The sequence below is a fragment of the Dendropsophus ebraccatus genome, chromosome 2, assembly GCF_027789765.1.
Source record: "Dendropsophus ebraccatus isolate aDenEbr1 chromosome 2, aDenEbr1.pat, whole genome shotgun sequence".
NCBI lineage: Eukaryota > Metazoa > Chordata > Amphibia > Anura > Hylidae > Dendropsophus > Dendropsophus ebraccatus.
This window is the reverse complement of record NC_091455.1, coordinates 1123069-1145590: the sequence shown is the minus strand read 5'-3', so window position 1 is coordinate 1145590 and position 22522 is coordinate 1123069. Positions and strand designations below refer to the sequence as shown.

At 56.1% G+C, this 22522-nt stretch overlaps 1 protein-coding gene across 3 annotated transcripts in view; it reads left to right on the top strand.

Annotated features, from left to right (window-relative positions):
• LOC138784250 (major facilitator superfamily domain-containing protein 3-like) overlaps window positions 1-22522 on the top strand; it is a 58981-nt gene that overhangs the window by 21032 nt on the left and 15427 nt on the right. For all 3 annotated transcript variants that reach the window (XM_069959763.1, XM_069959760.1, XM_069959761.1), the window contains exon 2: window positions 7324-9059. In XM_069959763.1, coding sequence (XP_069815864.1) covers window positions 8387-9059 — 673 coding nt within the window. In that variant the 5' untranslated portion in view covers window positions 7324-8386. The remainder of the gene's footprint in view (window positions 1-7323; window positions 9060-22522) is intronic.

The following is a 22522-nucleotide window of genomic DNA, read 5'->3' as shown; positions in this document are numbered from 1 at the left end:
TGGGTTTCTTTCCAGCCTGGCAGGCTGTTACCAGCGATCCCTGGGTCCTCAACATCATAAGACAGGGCTATGCCCTAGAATTTCAACATCTGCCCAGGGAGAGATTCATCTGCAACTCTCAGGTAGCCTGAATCTCATCACTTCTCCAGGAGTTTGTGCTAAAAGACGCCATCGAGCGTGTTCCGGCAGGAGAAGAGTTCCAGGGGGTTTACTCTCGGGTGTTCCCGGTCCCAAAGGCGGATGGCACTTGGCGTCTCATTATAGACCTAAGGTATTTGAACAAGCACCTGGTCAAAACAAAATTCAGGATGGACACCATCAGGTCAGTTTACAGTCTGGCTCAGGAGGGGGAATTCATGGCATCGCTCGACCTGAGAGATGCGTATCTCCATATTCCTATTCAGGTGAAGTCCAGAAGATTTCTCAGGCTGGCACTTGCAGTCGGCGACCGTGTTCTGCATTATCAGTTCAAAGCCCTACCTTTCGGGTTGTCCCCATCACCAAGAATCTTCACAAAAGTGACTGTCGTTTTGGTAGCAGCTCTGAGGGTTCAGGGCATCCAGCTGGTACAATATCTGGACGACTGGCTCCTGATAGCCGCATCGGCTCAGTCTCTCCGGGAGCATCTCCAGGTTGCCATCTCTCTTCTGCAGAGAGTGGGGTTTATAGTAAACTTTCAAAAATCAGAACTTATTCCAACAAACAGGATTCGTTTTCTGGGGCTGATGGTGGATTTGCTGGAAATGAAAATTTTTCTTCCTCAGGAGAAGACGCAACGCATCAAGGAGGCCATTCTCCATCTGGTCCGGTCTCCCTGGGTTACCGTGAGAACGGCTATGAGTGCTCTGGGACTTCTGACGGCTTCCATAGAGGCGGTCCCCTGGGCCAAGAGCCATATGAGGAGTCTACAAAAAGAGGTTTTGCGGTTCTGGAACAAGGATCTGTCTGCCCTGAATCACAGAATCCAGATATCAGCTGCTACTCGCAAAGACCTCCTATGGTGGACAGTGGACAGGAACCTGTTGACCGGCAGGAGTTTTGTCTGGCAGAAACAGCTTGTCCTGACCACGGATGCCTCCCAGACAGGCTGGGGCGCCCATCTTCTGGGACCCTGGACACAAGGGGTGTGGCCAAAGACCATTTCCAGAATGTCATCGAACTACAGGGAAATGTTAGCCATCTACCTGGCATTGGTCCACTTCCAGCCTATGTTGGAGAACAAATCAGTCCTTATTCAGACAGACAATGTAACCGCGAAATACTATATAAACAAACAAGGCGGTACTCGCAGTTCATCTCTTCAATCTCTTTGTGCAAAGATCATGCAGTGGGCAGAGCCAGTGGTGACGACACTGTCGGTGGTGCACATCAAAGGCAGTTTGAACTATCAGGCGGACTTCCTGAGTCGACAGACATTACTCCCCGGAGAATGGGAGTTGAATATGAAATATTTCAGCAGGCTGACGGACAAGTGGGGCCTTCCCCAATGGGACTTAATGGCGACAAGAGACAACCACAAACTGGAGAAGTTTTCCTCGCTCAGGAGGTTGGACTCTCCGGACGTATTAGATGCATTCACAATGTCCTGGAAAAAGAAGTTCGTTTACATATTCCCTCCTGTTCCAGTTATTCCCAAGGTTCTAACGAAGCTGCTGTTGGAGAATCATCATCCGGATCTACTCCTCCAGAAGGGATTCCATCATCCTCAGCTCAGCAAGTTACACCTCACAGCGTGGTTCCTGAGGGGCTCCGACTGAAGAATTTGGGGTTGTCAGATGAAGTTGTGACCACTCTCCTTTCCTCAAGAAAGAGATCCACTAATGCTGTCTACACCAAGCTATGGAAGAAATTCTCCTTCTGGCTTAAAGATACTGGTCATGAGATCTCTGTACCATCTAGCCTACTGTTCCTGCAGGAAGGTTTTGAGAAGGGTTTGAAGCCCAACACCCTTAGGCTATGTTCACACTACGTATATTTGAGGCTGTATATTTGAGGCTGTATACCAACCAAAACAAGGAGTGGATTGAAAACACAAAAAGGCTCTGATCACATAATGTTGTAATTGAGTGGATGGCCGTCATTTAATGGCAAATATGTGCTGTTATTTTAAAACAACGGCCGTTATATTGAAATAATGGAAGTTATTTACCATTGTATGGCGGCCATCCACTCCAATAAAACATTATGTGAACAGAGCCTTTCTGTGTTTTCAATCCACTCCTGGTTTTGGTTGCTATGAGGACCTGACATGAGGACCAAATACAGCCTCAAATATACATAGTGTGAATCCAGCCTTAGAGTGCATGTGACAGCAATAAATGCACATACAGACGGAGAATATGCCAACAATCCTCTCATCACCAGGTTCTTTAAAGGTCTAAAAAACCTCAGACCCTCAGTCCGTTCACCTGTCGCCACGTGGGACTTATGTCTGGTCCTCAATAAAATAACCCGACATCCGTTTGAGCCGCTAGAATCTATAGACTTGAAGTGGTTGTCCTTCAAAGTTTTGTTTCTCCTAGCGGTAACCTCTGCTAAACGCCTGGGAGAGCTTCAGGCCTTATCCTGCCGTTATCCGTATCTGAAGTTCATGCCGGATGGTGTCCGGCTCAGGACTATGCCATCATTCATCCCTAAGGTGGCTTCATCTGCCAATATAAACAGAGAAGTATTTCTGCCTGACTTCTGTGCCAATCCGGCCTCTGAGGAAGAACAACGTCTGCAGCTTCTGGATGTCAGGAGAGCCCTGAAGTGTTATCTATCTCGGGTCCAGGAGTTCCGCAGAGATGAGAATCTTTTTGTTATTTGCTGGCCCTAGGAAAGGGTTAAAGGCCTCCAAAGATTCGCTGGCACGCTGGATTAAGTGTACCATCTTGGAAGCCTATGCCTCTGATGGATTGGAGCCTCCTCATCCGCTGAAAGCACATTCCACCCGAGCGACGGCCACCTCCTGGGCGGAAAGGCAACAAGTACAGCTGATTGACATCTGTAATGCGGCCTCCTGGACAATGTCATCTACATTCATAAGGCATTACCGGCTGGATAGTCAGGCGGGGGACCCAGCCTTCAGTACGGGAGTTCTGTCAGCAGCTCGTATGTCTACCTGATAACCCCCCCCCCTTTTGTGTCTATTGCATATCCCATATGTGCTGCCGTAGCCGAAGAGGAAAGTGAAAATTTGTTTACTCACCTGTAATTTTACTTTCCTCGAGGCATTAGGCAGCACACTAACCCTCCCAATAAATTTTATTTGCATTCATGTTGTCTATTTTATTACACAATTGCTGTTCTCAGGTGTGGATATTTAAGGGTAATGATGCTGTCTCCAACCTATAGGATGTGTTCTAACCTTTTTTTATGCTAATCTAAGATCTAGGGGGGCGATCCTGGAGTGGGGTCAGTGGGTACTGAAGACCCATATGTGCTGCCTAATGCCTCGAGGAAATATAATATACAGGGGGTGTAATGTACGGTATATATAATATACAGGGGGTGTAATGTACGGTATATATAATATACAGGGTGTAATGTACAGTATAGTAAAAATTTGTTTACTCACCTGTAATTTTACTTTCCTTGAGGCATTAGGCAGCACATATGGGTCTTCAGTACCCTCTGACCCCACTCCAGGATCGCCCCCCCTAGATCTTAGATTAGCATAAAAAAAGGTTAGAACACATCCTATAGGCTGGAGACAGCATCATTACCCTTAAATATCCACACCTGAGAACAGCAATTGTGTAATAAAATAGACAACATGAATGCAAATAAAATTTATTGGGAGGGTTAGTGTGCTGCCTAATGCCTCGAGGAAAGTAAAATTACAGGTGAGTAAACAAATTTTTACTATACTGTACATTACACCCTGTATATTATATATACCGTACATTACACCCTGTATATTATATATACCGTACATTACACCCTGTATATTATATATACCGTACATTACACCCTGTATATTATATATACCGTACATTACACCCTGTATATTATATATACCGTACATTACACCCTGTATATTATATATACCGTACATTACACCCCCTGTATATTATATATACGTACATTACACCCTGTATATTATATATACCGTACATTACACCCTGTATATTATATATACCGTACATTACACACCCTGTATATTATATATACCGTACATTACACCCTGTATATTATATATACCGTACATTACACCCTGTATATTATATATACCGTACATTACACCCTGTATATTATATATACCGTACATTACACCCTGTATATTATATATACCGTACATTACACCCCCTGTATATTATATATACGTACATTACACCCTGTATATTATATATACCGTACATTACACCCTGTATATTATATATACCGTACATTACACACCCTGTATATTATATATACCGTACATTACACCCTGTATATTATATATACCGTACATTACACCCTGTATATTATATATACCGTACATTACACCCCCTGTATATTATATATACCGTACACTACACCCCCGGTATATTATATATACCGTACAATACACCCCCTGTATATAATATATACCGTACATTACACCCTGTATATTATATATACCGTACATTACACCCTGTATATTATATATACTGTACACTACACCCCCTGTATATTATATATACCGTACATTACACCCCCTGTATATTATATATACCATACATTACACCCCCTGTATATTATATATACCGTACATTGCACCCCCTGTATATTATATATACCGTACACTACACCCCCTGTATATTATATATACCGTACATTACATCCTGTATATTATATATACGTACATTACACCCCCTGTATATTATATATACTGTACATTACACCCCCTGTATATTATATATACCGTACACTACACCCCCTGTATATTATATATACCGTACACTACACCCCCTGTATATTATATATACCGTACATTACATCCTGTATATTATATATACCGTACACTACACCCCCTGTATATTATATATACCGTACATTACACCCCCTGTATATTATATATACCGTACATTACACCCTGTATATTATATATACCGTACACTACACCCTGTATATTATATATACCGTACATTACACCCTGTATATTATATATACCGTACATTACACCCCCTGTATATTATATATACCGTACACTACACCCCCTGTATATTATATATACCGTACATTACATCCTGTATATTATATATACGTACATTACACCCCCTGTATATTATATATACCGTACACTACACCCCCTGTATATTATATATACCGTACATTACATCCTGTATATTATATATACCGTACACTACACCCCCTGTATATTATATATACCGTACATTACACCCCCTGTATATTATATATACCGTACATTACACCCTGTATATTATATATACCGTACATTGCACCCCCTGTATATTATATATACCGTACACTACACCCCCGGTATATTATATATACCGTACATTACACCTGTATATTATATATACCGTACATTACACCCTGTATATTATATATACTGTACATTACACCCCCTATATATTATATATACCGTACATTACACCCTGTATATTATATATACCGTACATTACACCCCCTGTATATTATATATACCGTACACTACACCCCCTGTATATTATATATACCGTACATTACATCCTGTATATTATATATACCGTACACTACACCCCTGTATATTATATATACCGTACATTACACCCCCTGTATATTATATATACCGTACATTACACACCCTGTATATTATATATACCGTACAATACACCCTGTATATTATATATACCGTACATTACACCCCCTGTATATTATATATACCGTACATTACACCTGTATATTATATATACCGTACATTACACCCTGTATATTATATATACTGTACATTACACCCCCTATATATTATATATACCGTACATTACACCCTGTATATTATATATACCGTACATTGCACCCCCTGTATATTATATATACCGTACACTACACCCCCGGTATATTATATATACCGTACATTACACCTGTATATTATATATACCGTACATTACACCCTGTATATTATATATACTGTACATTACACCCCCTATATATTATATATACCGTACATTACACCCTGTATATTATATATACCGTACATTGCACCCCCTGTATATTATATATACCGTACACTACACCCCCTGTATATTATATATACCGTACATTACATCCTGTATATTATATATACCGTACATTATACCCTGTATATTATATATACCGTACAATACACCCTGTATATTATATATACCGTACATTACATCCTGTATATTATATATACCGTACATTATACCCTGTATATTATATATACCGTACATTACACCCCCTGTATATTATATATACCGTACATTACACCCCCTGTATATTATATATACCGTACATTACACCCCCTGTATATTATATATACCGTACATTACACCCTGTATATTATATATACTGTACATTACACCCTGTATATTATATATACTGTACATTACACCCCCTGTATATAATATATACCGTACATTACACCCCCTGTATATAATATATACCGTACATTACACCCCCTGTATATTATATATACCGTACATTACACCCCCTGTGTATATTATATATACCGTACATTACACACCCTGTATATTATATATACCGTACATTACACCCCCTGTATATAATATATACCGTACATTACACCCCCTGTATATTATATATACCGTACATTACACCCCCTGTGTATATTATATATACCGTACATTACACCCCTGTGTATATTATATATACCGTACATTACACCCCTGTATATTATATATACCGTACATTACACACCCTGTATGTATTATTTATACCATACATTACACACCCTGTATGTATTATATATACCGTACATTACACACCCTGTATGTATTATATATACCGTACATTACACACCCTGTATGTATTATATATACCGTACAAATACACCCCCTGTATGTATTATATATACCGTACATTACACCCTGTATATTATATATACCGTACATTACACCCCCTGTATGTATTATATATACCGTACATTACACCCTGTATATTATATATACCGTACACTACACCCCCTGTATGTATTATATATACCGTACACTACACCCCCTGTATGTATTATATATACCGTACATTACACCCTGTATATTATATATACCGTACACTACACCCCCTGTATGTATTATATATACCGTACATTACACCCCCTGTATGTATTATATATACCGTACATTACACACCCTGTATATATTATATATTCTGTATGTATTTATATCTTTCCTGCAGGCCTTCATAATCTATAAGATGCTCGGACACCAGAGGAGCAACCCCCGACCTCTGTATACAGCCAGCACCTTACCGTATAGCAGAGCCCTGGCACAGCCCCCTCCCGTATAGCAGAGCCCGGGTACCGCCCCCTCCCGTATAGCAGAGCCCTGATACCGCCCCCTCCCGTATAGCAGAGCCCGGGTACCGCCCCCTCCCCTATAGCAGAGCCCTGGCACAGCCCCCTCCCCTATAGCAGAGCCCGGGTACCGCCCCCTCCCCTATAGCAGAGCCCTGATACCGCCCCCTCCCGTATAGCAGAGCCCGGGTACCGCCCCCTCCCCTATAGCAGAGCCCTGATACCGCCCCCTCCCGTATAGCAGAGCCCGGGTACCGCCCCCTCCCCTATAGCAGAGCCCTGATACCGCCCCCTCCCGTATAGCAGAGCCCGGGTACCGCCCCCTCCCGTATAGCAGAGCCCGGGTACCGCCCCCTCCCGTATAGCAGAGCCCGGGTACCGCCCCCTCCCGTATAGCAGAGCCCTGGTACCACCCCTCCCGTATAGCAGAGCCCGGGTACCGCCCTCTCCCGTATAGCAGAACCCGGGTACCGCCCCCTTCCCTATAGCAGAGCCCGGGTACCGCCCCCTTCCGTATAGCAGAGCCCTGGTACTGCCTCTTCCGTATAGCAGAGCCCTGGTACCGCCCCCTCCCGTATAGCAGAGCCCTGGTACCTCCCCCTCCTGTATAGCAGAGCCCTGGTACCGCCCCCTCCCCTATAGCAGAGCCCTGGTACCACCCCCCTCCCCTATAGCAGAGCCCTGGTACCGCCCCCTCCTCTATAGCAGAGCCCTGGTACCGCCCCCTCCCGTGTAGCAGAGCCCTGGTACCGCCCCCTCCCATATAGCAGAGTCCTGGTACCGCCCCCTCCCCTATAGCAGAGCCCTGGTACCGCCCCCTCCCGTGTAGCAGAGCCCTGGTACCGCCCCCTCCCATATAGCAGAGTCCTGGTACCGCCCCCTCCCCTATAGCAGAGCCCTGGTACCGCCCCCTCACGTGTAGCAGAGCTGGGCTCTTCCTGCACCATGTCCAGCCCATACCTCCCCCTCGGCCTCCTATACCTGGTGCAGGGCTTCCCCTATGGCCTGCAGTCGGGGCTCCTCCCGGTCCTGCTCCGCACGCAGGGACTCTCGCTCTCCCACATCGGCCTTACACGGGCGCTCTACCTGCCGTGGCTGCTGAAGTTCCTGTGGTCTCCGCTGGTGGAGGGGGGCCGCTGGCGGTGGCTGGTCCTCAGTACCGGGGCTCTGGGGGTGTGCTGTGCCCTGTGCTCACTGCTGCCCCTACAGGCGGGGGTCTCCCCTGTGGCCTGGCTCCTGCTGCTCATGCACATCCTCTCCTCGCTGCAGGACGTGGCTGTGGACGCGGTGGCAGTGGGGGTGCTGCGGCAGGAGCAGCTGGGCCTGGGGAACATGGTGCAGGTGGTGGCCTATAAGCTGGGCTCGGTGCTGTCAGGAGGGGGCGCTCTCACCCTGCTGGGGCTCCTGGGCTGGAGAGCCATCTTCCTCATACTAGCCATGGGCTATTTCCTGGCTGTGCTGTCCGCCTGCTGCTCCCCCGCCCTTAAAGGAGAAAATCAGCAAGGAGACCCCAAAGGTCATGCGTCATGTGACCTGCGGCTGCGGGACCTGGTGGGCGGAGTCCTGAGAGCACCAGGAACGGCGTGGACCATGGCGTACGTGCTGATCTACAAGCTAGGTGAGGCTCCTATGTATACATATAGCGCCAACATAGTCCAGAGCGCTGTCTGCCCGTCCTGTATGATGGCGCCCCCTACACTTCACTATATACCGCATTACTATACTGTTATATCCCACCCGTATATACCCTAATATATACCACCCGTATATACAGTACACTATTATATCCCACCCGTATATACCCTAATATGTATCACCCGTATCTACCCTATTATATCCCACCCGTATATACACTATTATATCCCACCCGTATATACCCTAATATATACCACCCGTATATACCCTAATATATACCACCCGTATCTACCCTAATATATACCACCTGTATATACACTATTATATCCCACCCGTATATACACTATTATATCCCACCCGTATATACACTATTATATCCCACCCGTATATACACTATTATATACTACCCGTATATACACTATTATATACTACCCGTATATACCCTAATATGTATCACCCGTATATACACTATTATATACTACCCGTATATACCCTATTATATCCCACCCGTATATACACTATTATATACCACCCGTACATACCCTATTATATACCACACGTACATACCCTAATATATACCACCCGTATCTACCCTAATATATACCACCCGTACATACCCTAATATATACCACACGTAAATACCCTAATATATACCACCCGTATCTACCCTAATATATACCACACGTACATACCCTAATATATACCACCCGTATCTACCCTAATATATACCACCCGTATATACCACCCGTATATACCCTAATATATACCACCCGTATCTACCCTATTATATACCACCCGTACCTACCCTATTATATACCACCCGTACCTACCCTATTATATACCACCCGTACCTACCCTATTATATACCACCCGTACCTACCCTATTATATACCACCCGTATATACACTTTTATATACTACCCGTATATACCCTATTATATACCACCCGTACATACCCTAATATATACCACACGTATATACCATAATATATACCACCTGTAGCTACCCTATTATATACCACCCGTATATACACTATTATATCCCACCCGTATATATACCCTATTATATACCACCCGTATATATACCCTATTATATACCACCCGTACATACCCTATTATATACCACCCGTATATATACCCTATTATATACCACCCGTACATACCCTATTATATACCACCCGTATATACCCTATTATATACCACCCGTATAGGGATGCACTGAAATATAGATACTACTAATCGATATTTCGGGCAAAAAAATTGGTCCGATACCAGGATTTCCTGGTATCGATACTTTATGTTACGCTGCATAATAGAGCAGCTTAACATAGAGTACAGCGCAGAGAACACGGCCGGCAGCTAGCTGAGCGCCAGCCGTGTTCTCTGTGTGCCTCTCACTGCCCCCTGCAGTATCCTCTGCTGCCCTTCCTCCCTCCGCTCCAATTGGCGCCAATTTCAAATAGCCGGCACTTAGCAATTGCTTGTGCCGGCTATGCAACTATATAGATGGCGCTGTCACACTGACATCGGCATTTACACCTCCTGAGCCCGCTCCATATGCAGCAGGGGTCGGCTACTGTGTGTAACAGACCCCCGCTGATGGTGTCTCTCTGACAATAGGGTCCGGCTCAGCCACACTCTGTTATCAGAGAGATGATTTATGCTGGAATCGGATGTGCACAGAGGTCTAAGCGGCTGGGGAGAGAAGAGGCAAAGCAGGAGGAGGCGGGTGGGGAGAGAAGAGGCAAAGCAGGAGGTCCCAGAGAGGAGGCCGGAGGAGGCGGGTGGGGAGAGAAGAGGGAGAGTGGGAGGACCCGGAAAGGAGACCGGAGGAGGCGGGTGGGGTTGAGAAGAGGGAGAGCGAGAGGACCCGGAGAGAAGGCTGCTGGGGAGAGAAGAGGGAGAGTGGGAGGACCTGGGGAGGAGGCAAGTGGGTAGAGAAGAGGAAAAGCGGGAGGACCCAGAGAGGAGGCCGGAGGAGGTGGGTGGGGAGAGAAGAGGGAGAGTGGGAGGACCCAGAGAGGAGGCCGGAGGAGGCGGGTGGGGAGAGAAGAGGCAAAGCGAGAGGTCCCAGAAGGAGGCCGGAGGAGGCGGGTGGGGAGAGAAGAGGCAAAGCGGGAGGACTTGGAGAGGAGGCCGGAGGAGGGGGGGTGGCGAGAGAAGAGGCAAAGCGGGAGGTCCCAGAGAGGAGGCGGGTGGGGAGAGAAGAGGCAAAGCGGGAGGACCCCGGAGGAGGTGGGTGGGGAGAGAAGAGGGAGAGTGGGAAGACCCACAGAGGAGGTGGGTGGGGAGAGAAGAGGGAGAGTGGGAGGTCCCAGAGAGGAGGCGAATGGGGAGAGAAAAGGCAAAGCGGGAGGACCCGGAAAGGAGGCGGGTGGGGAGAGAAGAGGGAGAGCGGGAGGACCCGGAGAGGAGGCCGGAGGAGGCGGGTGGGGAGAGAAGAGGCAAAGCGGGAGGACACGGAGAGGAGGCGGGTGGGGAGAGCGGGAGGACCCGGAGAGGAGGCCGGAGGGGAGAGAAGAGGGAGAGCGGGAGGACCCGGAGAGGAGGCCGGAGGGGAGAGAAGAGGCAAAGCGGGAGGACCCGGAGAGGAGACCGGAGGAGACCGGTGGGGAGAGAAGAGGGAGAGTGGGAGGACCCGGAGAGGAGGCAAGTGGGTAGAGAAGAGGAAAAGCGGGAGGACCCAGAGAGGAAGCCGGAGGAGGTGGGTGGGGAGAGAAGAGGGAGAGTGGGAGGACCCAGAGAGGAGGCCGGAGGAGGCGGGTGGGGAGAGAAGAGGCAAAGCGAGAGGTCCCAGAAGGAGGCCGGAGGAGGCGGGTGGGGAGAGAAGAGGCAAAGCGGGAGGACTTGGAGAGGAGGCCGGAGGAGGGGGGTGGCGAGAGAAGAGGCAAAGCGGGAGGTCCCAGAGAGGAGGCGGGTGGGGAGAGAAGAGGCAAAGCGGGAGGACCCCGGAGGAGGTGGGTGGGGAGAGAAGAGGGAGAGTGGGAAGACCCACAGAGGAGGTGGGTGGGGAGAGAAGAGGGAGAGTGGGAGGTCCCAGAGAGGAGGCGAATGGGGAGAGAACAGGCAAAGCGGGAGGACCCGGAAAGGAGGCGGGTGGGGAGAGAAGAGGGAGAGCGGGAGGACCCGGAGAGGAGGCCGGAGGAGGCGGGTGGGGAGAGGGGAGGCAAAGGGGGAGGACACGGAGAGGAGGCGGGTGGGGAGAGCGGGAGGACCCGGAGAGGAGGCCGGAGGGGAGAGAAGAGGGAGAGCGGGAGGACCCGGAGAGGAGGCCGGAGGGGAGAGAAGAGGCAAAGCGGGAGGACCCGGAGAGGAGACCGGAGGAGACCGGTGGGGAGAGAAGAGGGGAAGTGGGAAGACCCGGAGAAGAGGCAGGTGGGGGAGAGAAAGAGGCATAGCGAGAGGACCTGTAGAGGAGGCTGGTGGGAGAGAAGACGCAAAGCGGGAGGACCCGGAAAGGAGGCGGGTGGGGAGAGAAGAAGCAAAGCAGGATGACCCGGAAAGGAGGTGGGTGGGGAGAGAAGAGGAAGAGCGGGAGGACCCGGAGAGGAGGCGGGTAGGGAGAGAAGAGGCAAAGCGGGAGGACCCAGAGAGAAGGCCGGAGGAGGCGGGTGGGGAGAGAAGAGGGAGAGCGGGAGGACCCGGACAGGAGGCGGGTGGGGAGAGAAGAGGCAAAGCGGGAGGACTCGGACAGGAGGCGGGTGGGGAGAGAAGAGGCAAAGCGGGAGGACTCGGACAGGAGGCGGGTGGGGAGAGAAGAGGCAAAGCGGGAGGACACAGAGAGGAGGCCGGAGGAGGCAGGTGGGGAGAGAAGGGTGGGGAGAGAAGAGGGAGAGCGGGAAGACCCGGAGAGGAGGCGGTTGGGGAGAGAAAAGGGAGAGAGTGGGAGGTCCCAGAGAGGAGGCCGGTGGGGAGAGAAGAGCCAAAGGGGGAGGACACGGAGAGGAGGCCGGAGGAGGCAGGTGGGGAGAGAAGAGGGAGAGCGGGAGGACCCGGAGAGGAGGCGGGTGGGGAGAGAAGAGGCAAAGCGGGGGGACCCGGAGAGGAGGCCCGAGGAGGCGGGTGGGAAGAGAAGAGGGAGAGCGGGAGGACCCGGAGAGGAGGCGGGTGGGGAGAGAAGAGGCAAAGCGGGGGGACCCGGAGAGGAGGCCCGAGGAGGCGGGTGGGGAGAGAAGAGGGAGAGCGGGAGGACACGGAGAGGTAGCCGGAGGAGGCAGGTGGGGAGAGAAGAGGGAGAGCGGGAGGACACAGAGAGGAAGCGGGTGGGGAGAGAAGAGGGAGAGCGGGAGGACCGGGACAGAAGGCGGGTGGGGAGAGAAGAGGCAAAGCCGGAGGACCCAGAGAGAAGGCCGGAGGAGGCGGGTGGGGAGAGAAGAGGGAGAGTGGGAAGACCCGGAGAGGAGGCCGGAGGAGGCGGGTGGGGAAAGAAGAGGCATAGCGGGAGGACCCGGTGAGGAGGTGGGTGAAGAGAGAAGAGGCAAAGCGGGAGGACCCGGAGAGGAGGCGGGTGGAGAGAGAAGAGCCAAAGCGGGAGGACCCGGAGAGGAGACCAGAGGAGGCGGGTGGGAAGAGAAGAGGGAGAGTGGGAGGACCCGGAGAGGAGGCCGGAGGAGGCGGGTGGGGAGAGAAGAGGGAGAGTGGGAGGACACGGAGAGGAGGCCAAAGGAGGCGGGTGGGGAGAGAAGAGGGAGAGTGTGAAGACCCGGAGAAGAGGCGGGTGGGGAGAGAAGAGGCATAGCGGGAGGACCCGGAGAAGAGGCGGGTGGAGAGAGAAGAGGGAGAGCGGGAGAGCGGGAAGACCTGGAGAGGAGGCGGATGGGAGAGAAGAGGCAAAGCGGGAGGTCCCGGAGAGGAGGCGGGTGGGGAGAGAAGAGGCAAAGCGGGAGGACCCGGAGAGGAGGCGGGTGGGGAGAGAAGAGGCAAAGCGGGAGGACCCGGAGAGGAGACCGGAGAAGGCGGGTGGGGAGAGAAGAGGCAAAGCGGGAGGACCCGGAGAGGAGGCGGGTGGGGAGAGAAGAGGCAAAGCGGGAGGACCCGGAGAGGAGACCGGAGGAGGCGGGTGGGGAGAGAAGAGGGAGAGCGGGAGGACCCGGAGAGGAGGCGGGTGGGGAGAGAAGAGGCAAAGCGGGAGGACTCGGACAGGAGGCGGGTGGGGAGAGAAGAGGCAAAGCGGGATGACACGGAGAGGAGGCCAGAGGAGGCAGGTGGGGAGAGAAGAGGGAGAGCGGGAGGACACAGAGAGGAGGCAGGTGGGGAGAGAAGAGGGAGAGCAGGAAGACCCAGAGAGGAGGCGGTTGGGGAGAGAAGAGGCAAAGCGGGGGGGACCCGGAGAGGAGGCCCGAGGAGGCGGGTGGGGAGAGAAGAGGCAAAGCAGGAGGACTCGGACAGGAGGCGGGTGGGGAGAGAAGAGGCAAAGCGGGAGGATTCGGACAGGAGGCGGGTGGGGAGAGAGAAGAGGCAAAGCGGGAGGACTCGGAGAGGAGGCGGGTGGGGAGAGAGAAGAGGACAAAAGCGGGAGGACTCGGACAGGAGGCGGGTGGGGAGAGAGAAGAGGCAAAGCGGGAGGACCCGGAGAGGAGACCGATGAGGCGGGTGGGGAGAGAAGAGGCAAAGCGGGGGGACAACTGAGAGGAGGCGGATGGGAGAGAAGAGGCAAAGCGGGGGGACCCGGAGAGAAGGCCCGAGGAGGCGTGTGGGGAGAGAAGAGGCAAAGCGGGGGGACCCGGAGAGGAGGCCCGAGGAGGCGGGTGGGGAGAGAAGAGGGAGAGCGGGAGGACACGGAGAGGAGGCCGGAGGAGGCAGGTGGGGAGAGAAGAGGGAGAGCGGGAGGACCGGGACAGAAGGCGGGTGGGGAGAGAAGAGGCAAAGCGGGAGGACCTGGACAGAAGGCGGGTGGGGAGAGAAGAGGCAGAGCGGGAGGACCCGGAGAGGAGGCCGGAGGAGGCGGGTGGGGAAAGAAGAGGCATAGCGGGAGGACCCGGAGAGGAGGCGGGTGGAGAGAGAAGAGGCAAAGCGGGAGGACCCGGAGAGGAGACCAGAGGAGGCGGGTGGGAAGAGAAGAGGGAGAGTGGGAGGACCCGGAGAGGAGACCAGAGGAGGCGGGTGGGGAGAGAAGAGGGAGAGTGGGAAGACCCGGAGAAGAGGCAGGTGGGGAGAGAAGAGGGAGAGCGGGAGGACTCCAAGAGGATACCGGAGGAGGCTAGTGGGGAGAGAAGAGGGAGAGTGGGAAGACCTGGAGAGGAGGCGGTTGGGGAGAGAAATGGGAGAGCGGGAGGACCCGGAGAGGAGGCGGGTGGGGAGAGAGAAGAGGCAAAGCGGGAGGACCCAGAGAGGAGACCGGAGGAGGCGGGTGGGGAGAGAAGAGGGAGAGTGGGAGGTCCCAGAGAGGAGGCGGGTGAGGAGAGAAGAGGGAGAGTGGAAGGTCCCAGAGAGGAGGCGGGTGGGAAGAGAAGAGGGAGAGTGGGAGGACACTGAGAGGAGGCAGGTGGGGAGAGAAGAGGCAAAGCGGGTGGACCCGGAGAGGAGGCGGGTGGGGAGAGAAGAGGCAAAGCGGGAGGACCCGGATTGGAGGCGGGTGGGGGAGAAGAGGCAGAGTGGGAGGTCCCAGAGAGGAGGCCGGAGGAGGCGGGTGGGGGAGAGAAGGGGCAAAGCGGGAGGACCCGGAGAGGAGGCGGGTGGGGGGAGAAGAGGCAAAGTGGGAGGTCCCAGAGAGGAGGCCGGAGGAGGCGGGTGGGGAGAGAAGAGGCAAAGCGGGAGGACCCGGAAAGTAGACCGGAGGAGGCGGGTGGGGAGAGAAGAGGGAGAGTGGGAAGACCCGGAGAAGAGGCAGGTGGGGAGAGAAGAGGGAGAGCGGGAGGACACCGAGAGGAGGCTGGAGGAGGCAGGTGGGGAGAGAAGAGGGAGAGCGGGAGGACCCGGACAGAAGGCGGGTGGGGAGAGAAGACGCAAAGCGGGAGGACCCGGAGAGGAGGCGGGTAAGGAGAGAAGAGGGAGAGCGGGAGGACCCAGACAGAAGGCGGGTGGGGAGAGAAGACGCAAAGCGGGAGGACCCGGAGAGGAGGCGGGTAAGGAGAGAAGAGGGAGAGCGGGAGGACCCGGACAGAAGGCGGGTGGGGAGAGAAGACGCAAAGCGGGAGGACCCAGAGAGGAGGCGGGTAAGGAGAGAAGAGGGTGAGCGGGAGGACCCGGACAGAAGGCGGGTGGGGAGAGAAGAGGCAAAGCGAGAGGACCCGGACAGAAGGCGGGTGGGGAGAGAAGAGGCAAAGCAGGAGGTCCCAGAGAGGAGGCCGGAGGAGGCGGGTGGGGAGAGAAGAGGGAGAGTGGGAGGACCCGGAAAGGAGACCGGAGGAGGCGGGTGGGGTTGAGAAGAGGGAGAGCGAGAGGACCCGGAGAGAAGGCTGCTGGGGAGAGAAGAGGGAGAGTGGGAGGACCTGGGGAGGAGGCAAGTGGGTAGAGAAGAGGAAAAGCGGGAGGACCCAGAGAGGAGGCCGGAGGAGGTGGGTGGGGAGAGAAGAGGGAGAGTGGGAGGACCCGGAGAGGAGGCAAGTGGGTAGAGAAGAGGAAAAGCGGGAGGACCCAGAGAGGAAGCCGGAGGAGGTGGGTGGGGAGAGAAGAGGGAGAGTGGGAGGACCCAGAGAGGAGGCCGGAGGAGGCGGGTGGGGAGAGAAGAGGCAAAGCGAGAGGTCCCAGAAGGAGGCCGGAGGAGGCGGGTGGGGAGAGAAGAGGCAAAGCGGGAGGACTTGGAGAGGAGGCCGGAGGAGGGGGGTGGCGAGAGAAGAGGCAAAGCGGGAGGTCCCAGAGAGGAGGCGGGTGGGGAGAGAAGAGGCAAAGCGGGAGGACCCCGGAGGAGGTGGGTGGGGAGAGAAGAGGGAGAGTGGGAAGACCCACAGAGGAGGTGGGTGGGGAGAGAAGAGGGAGAGTGGGAGGTCCCAGAGAGGAGGCGAATGGGGAGAGAAAAGGCAAAGCGGGAGGACCCGGAAAGGAGGCGGGTGGGGAGAGAAGAGGGAGAGCGGGAGGACCCGGAGAGGAGGCCGGAGGAGGCGGGTGGGGAGAGGGGAGGCAAAGCGGGAGGACACGGAGAGGAGGCGGGTGGGGAGAGCGGGAGGACCCGGAGAGGAGGCCGGAGGGGAGAGAAGAGGGAGAGCGGGAGGACCCGGAGAGGAGGCCGGAGGGGAGAGAAGAGGCAAAGCGGGAGGACCCGGAGAGGAGACCGGAGGAGACCGGTGGGGAGAGAAGAGGGGAAGTGGGAAGACCCGGAGAAGAGGCAGGTGGGGAGAGAAGAGGCATAGCGAGAGGACCTGTAGAGGAGGCTGGTGGGGAGAGAAGAGGAAGAGCGGGAGGACCCGGAAAGGAGGCGGGTGGGGAGAGAAGAAGCAAAGCAGGATGACCCGGAAAGGAGGTGGGTGGGGAGAGAAGAGGAAGAGCGGGAGGACCCGGAGAGGAGGCGGGTGGGGAGAGAAGAGGCAAAGCGGGAGGACCCAGAGAGAAGGCCGGAGGAGGCGGGTGGGGAGAGAAGAGGGAGAGCGGGAGGACCCGGACAGGAGGCGGGTGGGGAGAGAAGAGGCAAAGCGGGAGGACTCGGACAGGAGGCGGGTGGGGAGAGAAGAGGCAAAGCGGGAGGACTCGGACAGGAGGCGGGTGGGGAGAGAAGAGGCAAAGCGGGAGGACACAGAGAGGAGGCCGGAGGAGGCAGGTGGGGAGAGAAGAGGGAGAGCGGGAGGACACAGAGAGGAGGCAGGTGGGGAGAGAAGAGGGAGAGCGGGAAGACCCGGAGAGGAGGCGGTTGGGGAGAGAAAAGGGAGAGAGTGGGAGGTCCCAGAGAGGAGGCCGGTGGGGAGAGAAGAGCCAAAGGGGGAGGACACGGAGAGGAGGCCGGAGGAGGCAGGTGGGGAGAGAAGAGGGAGAGCGGGAGGACCCGGAGAGGAGGCGGGTGGGGAGAGAAGAGGCAAAGCGGGGGGACCCGGAGAGGAGGCCCGAGGAGGCGGGTGGGAAGAGAAGAGGGAGAGCGGGAGGACCCGGAGAGGAGGCGGGTGGGGAGAGAAGAGGCAAAGCGGGGGGACCCGGAGAGGAGGCCCGAGGAGGCGGGTGGGGAGAGAAGAGGGAGAGCGGGAGGACACGGAGAGGTAGCCGGAGGAGGCAGGTGGGGAGAGAAGAGGGAGAGCGGGAGGACACAGAGAGGAAGCGGGTGGGGAGAGAAGAGGGAGAGCGGGAGGACCGGGACAGAAGGCGGGTGGGGAGAGAAGAGGCAAAGCCGGAGGACCAGAGAGAAGGCCGGAGGAGGCGGGTGGGGAGAGAAGAGGGAGAGTGGGAAGACCCGGAGAGGAGGCCGGAGGAGGCGGGTGGGGAAAGAAGAGGCATAGCGGGAGGACCCGGTGAGGAGGTGGGTGAAGAGAGAAGAGGCAAAGCGGGAGGACCCGGAGAGGAGGCGGGTGGAGAGAGAAGAGCCAAAGCGGGAGGACCCGGAGAGGAGACCAGAGGAGGCGGGTGGGAAGAGAAGAGGGAGAGTGGGAGGACCCGGAGAGGAGGCCGGAGGAGGCGGGTGGGGAGAGAAGAGGGAGAGTGGGAGGACACGGAGAGGAGGCCAAAGGAGGCGGGTGGGGAGAGAAGAGGGAGAGTGTGAAGACCCGGAGAAGAGGCGGGTGGGGAGAGAAGAGGCATAGCGGGAGGACCCGGAGAAGAGGCGGGTGGAGAGAGAAGAGGGAGAGCGGGAGAGCGGGAAGACCTGGAGAGGAGGCGGGTGGGGAGAGAAGAGGCAAAGCGGGAGGTCCCGGAGAGGAGGCGGGTGGGGAAAGAAGAGGCAAAGCGGGAGGACCCGGAGAGGAGGCGGGTGGGGAGAGAAGAGGCAAAGCGGGAGGACCCGGAGAGGAGACCGGAGGAGGCGGGTGGGGAGAGAAGAGGCAAAGCGGGAGGACCCGGAGAGGAGGCGGGTGGGGAGAGAAGAGGCAAAGCGGGAGGACCCGGAGAGGAGACCGGAGGAGGCGGGTGGGGAGAGAAGAGGGAGAGCGGGAGGACCCGGAGAGGAGGCGGGTGGGGAGAGAAGAGGCAAAGCGGGAGGACTCGGACAGGAGGCGGGTGGGGAGAGAAGAGGCAAAGCGGGATGACACGGAGAGGAGGCCAGAGGAGGCAGGTGGGGAGAGAAGAGGGAGAGCGGGAGGACACAGAGAGGAGGCAGGTGGGGAGAGAAGAGGGAGAGCAGGAAGACCCAGAGAGGAGGCGGTTGGGGAGAGAAGAGGCAAAGCGGGGGGACCCGGAGAGGAGGCCGGAGGAGGCGGGTGGGGAGAGAAGAGGCAAAGCAGGAGGACTCGGACAGGAGGCGGGTGGGGAGAGAAGAGGCAAAGCGGGAGGATTCGGACAGGAGGCGGGTGGGGAGAGAGAAGAGGCAAAGCGGGAGGACTCGGACAGGAGGCGGGTGGGGAGAGAGAAGAGGCAAAGCGGGAGGACTCGGACAGGAGGCGGGTGGGGAGAGAGAAGAGGCAAAGCGGGAGGACCCGGAGAGGAGACCGGATGAGGCGGGTGGGGAGAGAAGAGGCAAAGCGGGGGGACACTGAGAGGAGGCGGGTGGGGAGAGAAGAGGCAAAGCGGGGGGACCCGGAGAGAAGGCCCGAGGAGGCGGGTGGGGAGAGAAGAGGCAAAGCGGGGGGACCCGGAGAGGAGGCCCGAGGAGGCGGGTGGGGAGAGAAGAGGGAGAGCGGGAGGACACGGAGAGGAGGCCGGAGGAGGCAGGTGGGGAGAGAAGAGGGAGAGCGGGAGGACCGGGACAGAAGGCGGGTGGGGAGAGAAGAGGCAAAGCGGGAGGACCTGGACAGAAGGCGGGTGGGGAGAGAAGAGGCAGAGCGGGAGGACCCGGAGAGGAGGCCGGAGGAGGCGGGTGGGGAAAGAAGAGGCATAGCGGGAGGACCCGGAGAGGAGGCGGGTGGAGAGAGAAGAGGCAAAGCGGGAGGACCCGGAGAGGAGACCAGAGGAGGCGGGTGGGAAGAGAAGAGGGAGAGTGGGAGGACCCGGAGAGGAGACCAGAGGAGGCGGGTGGGGAGAGAAGAGGGAGAGTGGGAAGACCCGGAGAAGAGGCAGGTGGGGAGAGAAGAGGGAGAGCGGGAGGACTCCAAGAGGATACCGGAGGAGGCTTGTGGGGAGAGAAGAGGGAGTGTGGGAAGACCTGGAGAGGAGGCGGTTGGGGAGAGAAATGGGAGAGCGGGAGGACCCGGAGAGGAGGCGGGTGGGGAGAGAGAAGAGGCAAAGCGGGAGGACCCAGAGAGGAGACCGGAGGAGGCGGGTGGGGAGAGAAGAGGGAGAGTGGGAGGTCCCAGAGAGGAGGCGGGTGAGGAGAGAAGAGGGAGAGTGGAAGGTCCCAGAGAGGAGGCGGGTGGGAAGAGAAGAGGGAGAGTGGGAGGACACTGAGAGGAGGCAGGTGGGGAGAGAAGAGGCAAAGCGGGTGGACCCGGAGAGGAGGCGGGTGGGGAGAGAAGAGGCAAAGCGGGAGGACCCGGATTGGAGGCGGGTGGGGGAGAAGAGGCAGAGTGGGAGGTCCCAGAGAGGAGGCCGGAGGAGGCGGGTGGGGAGAGAAGGGGCAAAGCGGGAGGACCCGGAGAGGAGGCGGGTGGGGGGAGAAGAGGCAAAGTGGGAGGTCCCAGAGAGGAGGCCGGAGGAGGCGGGTGGGGAGAGAAGAGGCAAAGCGGGAGGACCCGGAAAGTAGACCGGAGGAGGCGGGTGGGGAGAGAAGAGGGAGAGTGGGAAGACCCGGAGAAGAGGCAGGTGGGGAGAGAAGAGGGAGAGCGGGAGGACACCGAGAGGAGGCTGGAGGAGGCAGGTGGGGAGAGAAGAGGGAGAGCGGGAGGACCCGGACAGAAGGCGGGTGGGGAGAGAAGACGCAAAGCGGGAGGACCCGGAGAGGAGGCGGGTAAGGAGAGAAGAGGGAGAGCGGGAGGACCCAGACAGAAGGCGGGTGGGAGAGAAGACGCAAAGCGGGAGGACCCGGAGAGGAGGCGGGTAAGGAGAGAAGAGGGAGAGCGGGAGGACCCGGACAGAAGGCGGGTGGGGAGAGAAGACGCAAAGCGGGAGGACCCAGAGAGGAGGCGGGTAAGGAGAGAAGAGGGTGAGCGGGAGGACCCGGACAGAAGGCGGGTGGGGAGAGAAGAGGCAAAGCGAGAGGACCCGGACAGAAGGCGGGTGGGGAGAGAAGAGGCAAAGCGGGAGGACCCAGAGAGGAGGCGGGTGGAGAGAGAAGGAGAGCGGGAGGACCCGGAGAGGAGGCGGGTGGGAAGAGAAGAGGGAGAGTGGAAAGACCTGGAGAGGAAGCAGGAGGAGGTGGGTGGGGAGAGAAGAGGCAAAGCGGGAGGACCCCGAGAGGAGGTGGGTGGGGAGAGAAGAGGGAGAGCGGGAGGACACGGAGAGGAGACCGGAGAAGGCAGGTGGGGAGAGAAGAGGGAGAGCGTGAAGACCCGGAGAGGAGGCGGGTGGGGAGAGAAGAGGCAAACCGGGGGGACCCGGATAGGAGACCGGAGGAGGCGGGTGGGGAGAGAAGAGGGAGAGCGGGAGAACCAGGAGAGGAGGCGGGTGGGGAGAGAAGAGGCAAAGCGGGGGAACCCGGAGAGGAGACCAGAGGAGGCGGGTGGGGAGAGAAGAGGGAGAGTGGGAGGTCCCGGAGAGGAGGTGGGTTGGTAGAGAAGAGGCAAATCGGCGGACCCGGACAGAAGGTGGGTGGGGAGAGAAGAGGCAAAGCGGGAGGACCCGGAGAAGAGGCGGTTGGGGAGAGAAGAGGGAGATCGGGAGGACCCGGAGAGGAGGCGGGTGGGGAGAGAAGAGGGAGAGTGGGAGGACCCGGAGAGGAGGCCAGAGGAGGCGGGTGGGGAGAGAAGAGGGAGATCGGGAGGACCCGGAGAGGAGGCGGGTGGGGAGAGAAGAGGGAGACCGGGAGGACCCGGAGAGGAGGCGGGTGGGGAGAGGAGAGTCAAAGCGGGAGGTCCCAGAGAGGAGGCGGGTGGGGAGAGGAGAGTCAAAGCGGGAGGTCCCAGAGAGGAGGCGGGTGGGGAGAGAAGAGGGAGAGCGGGAGGACCCGGAGAGAAGGCGGGTGGGGAGAGAAGAGGCAAAGTGGGAGGACCCGGAGAAGAGGCGGGTGGGGAGAGAAGAGGGAGAGCGGGAGGACCAGGAGAGGAGGCGGGTGGGGAGAGAAGAGGCAAAGCGGGAGGACCCGGAGAGGAGGCCGGAGGAGGCGGGTGGGGAGAGAAGAGGGAGAGCGGGAGGACCCGGAGAGGAGGCGGGTGGGGAGAGAAGAGGGAGAGCGGGAGGACCAGGAGAGGAGGCGGGTGGGGAGAGAAGAGCTGGAGATCTGGATGACCAGGAGAGGAGGCCAGAGGAGGCGGGTGGATGTGCAGCACATGCGAGGATCCCGCCGGCTGGCAGGCGGGGGAGGTGGCCGGGGCTATGGGGAGCAGACATCAGTGATGGGGGGCGGC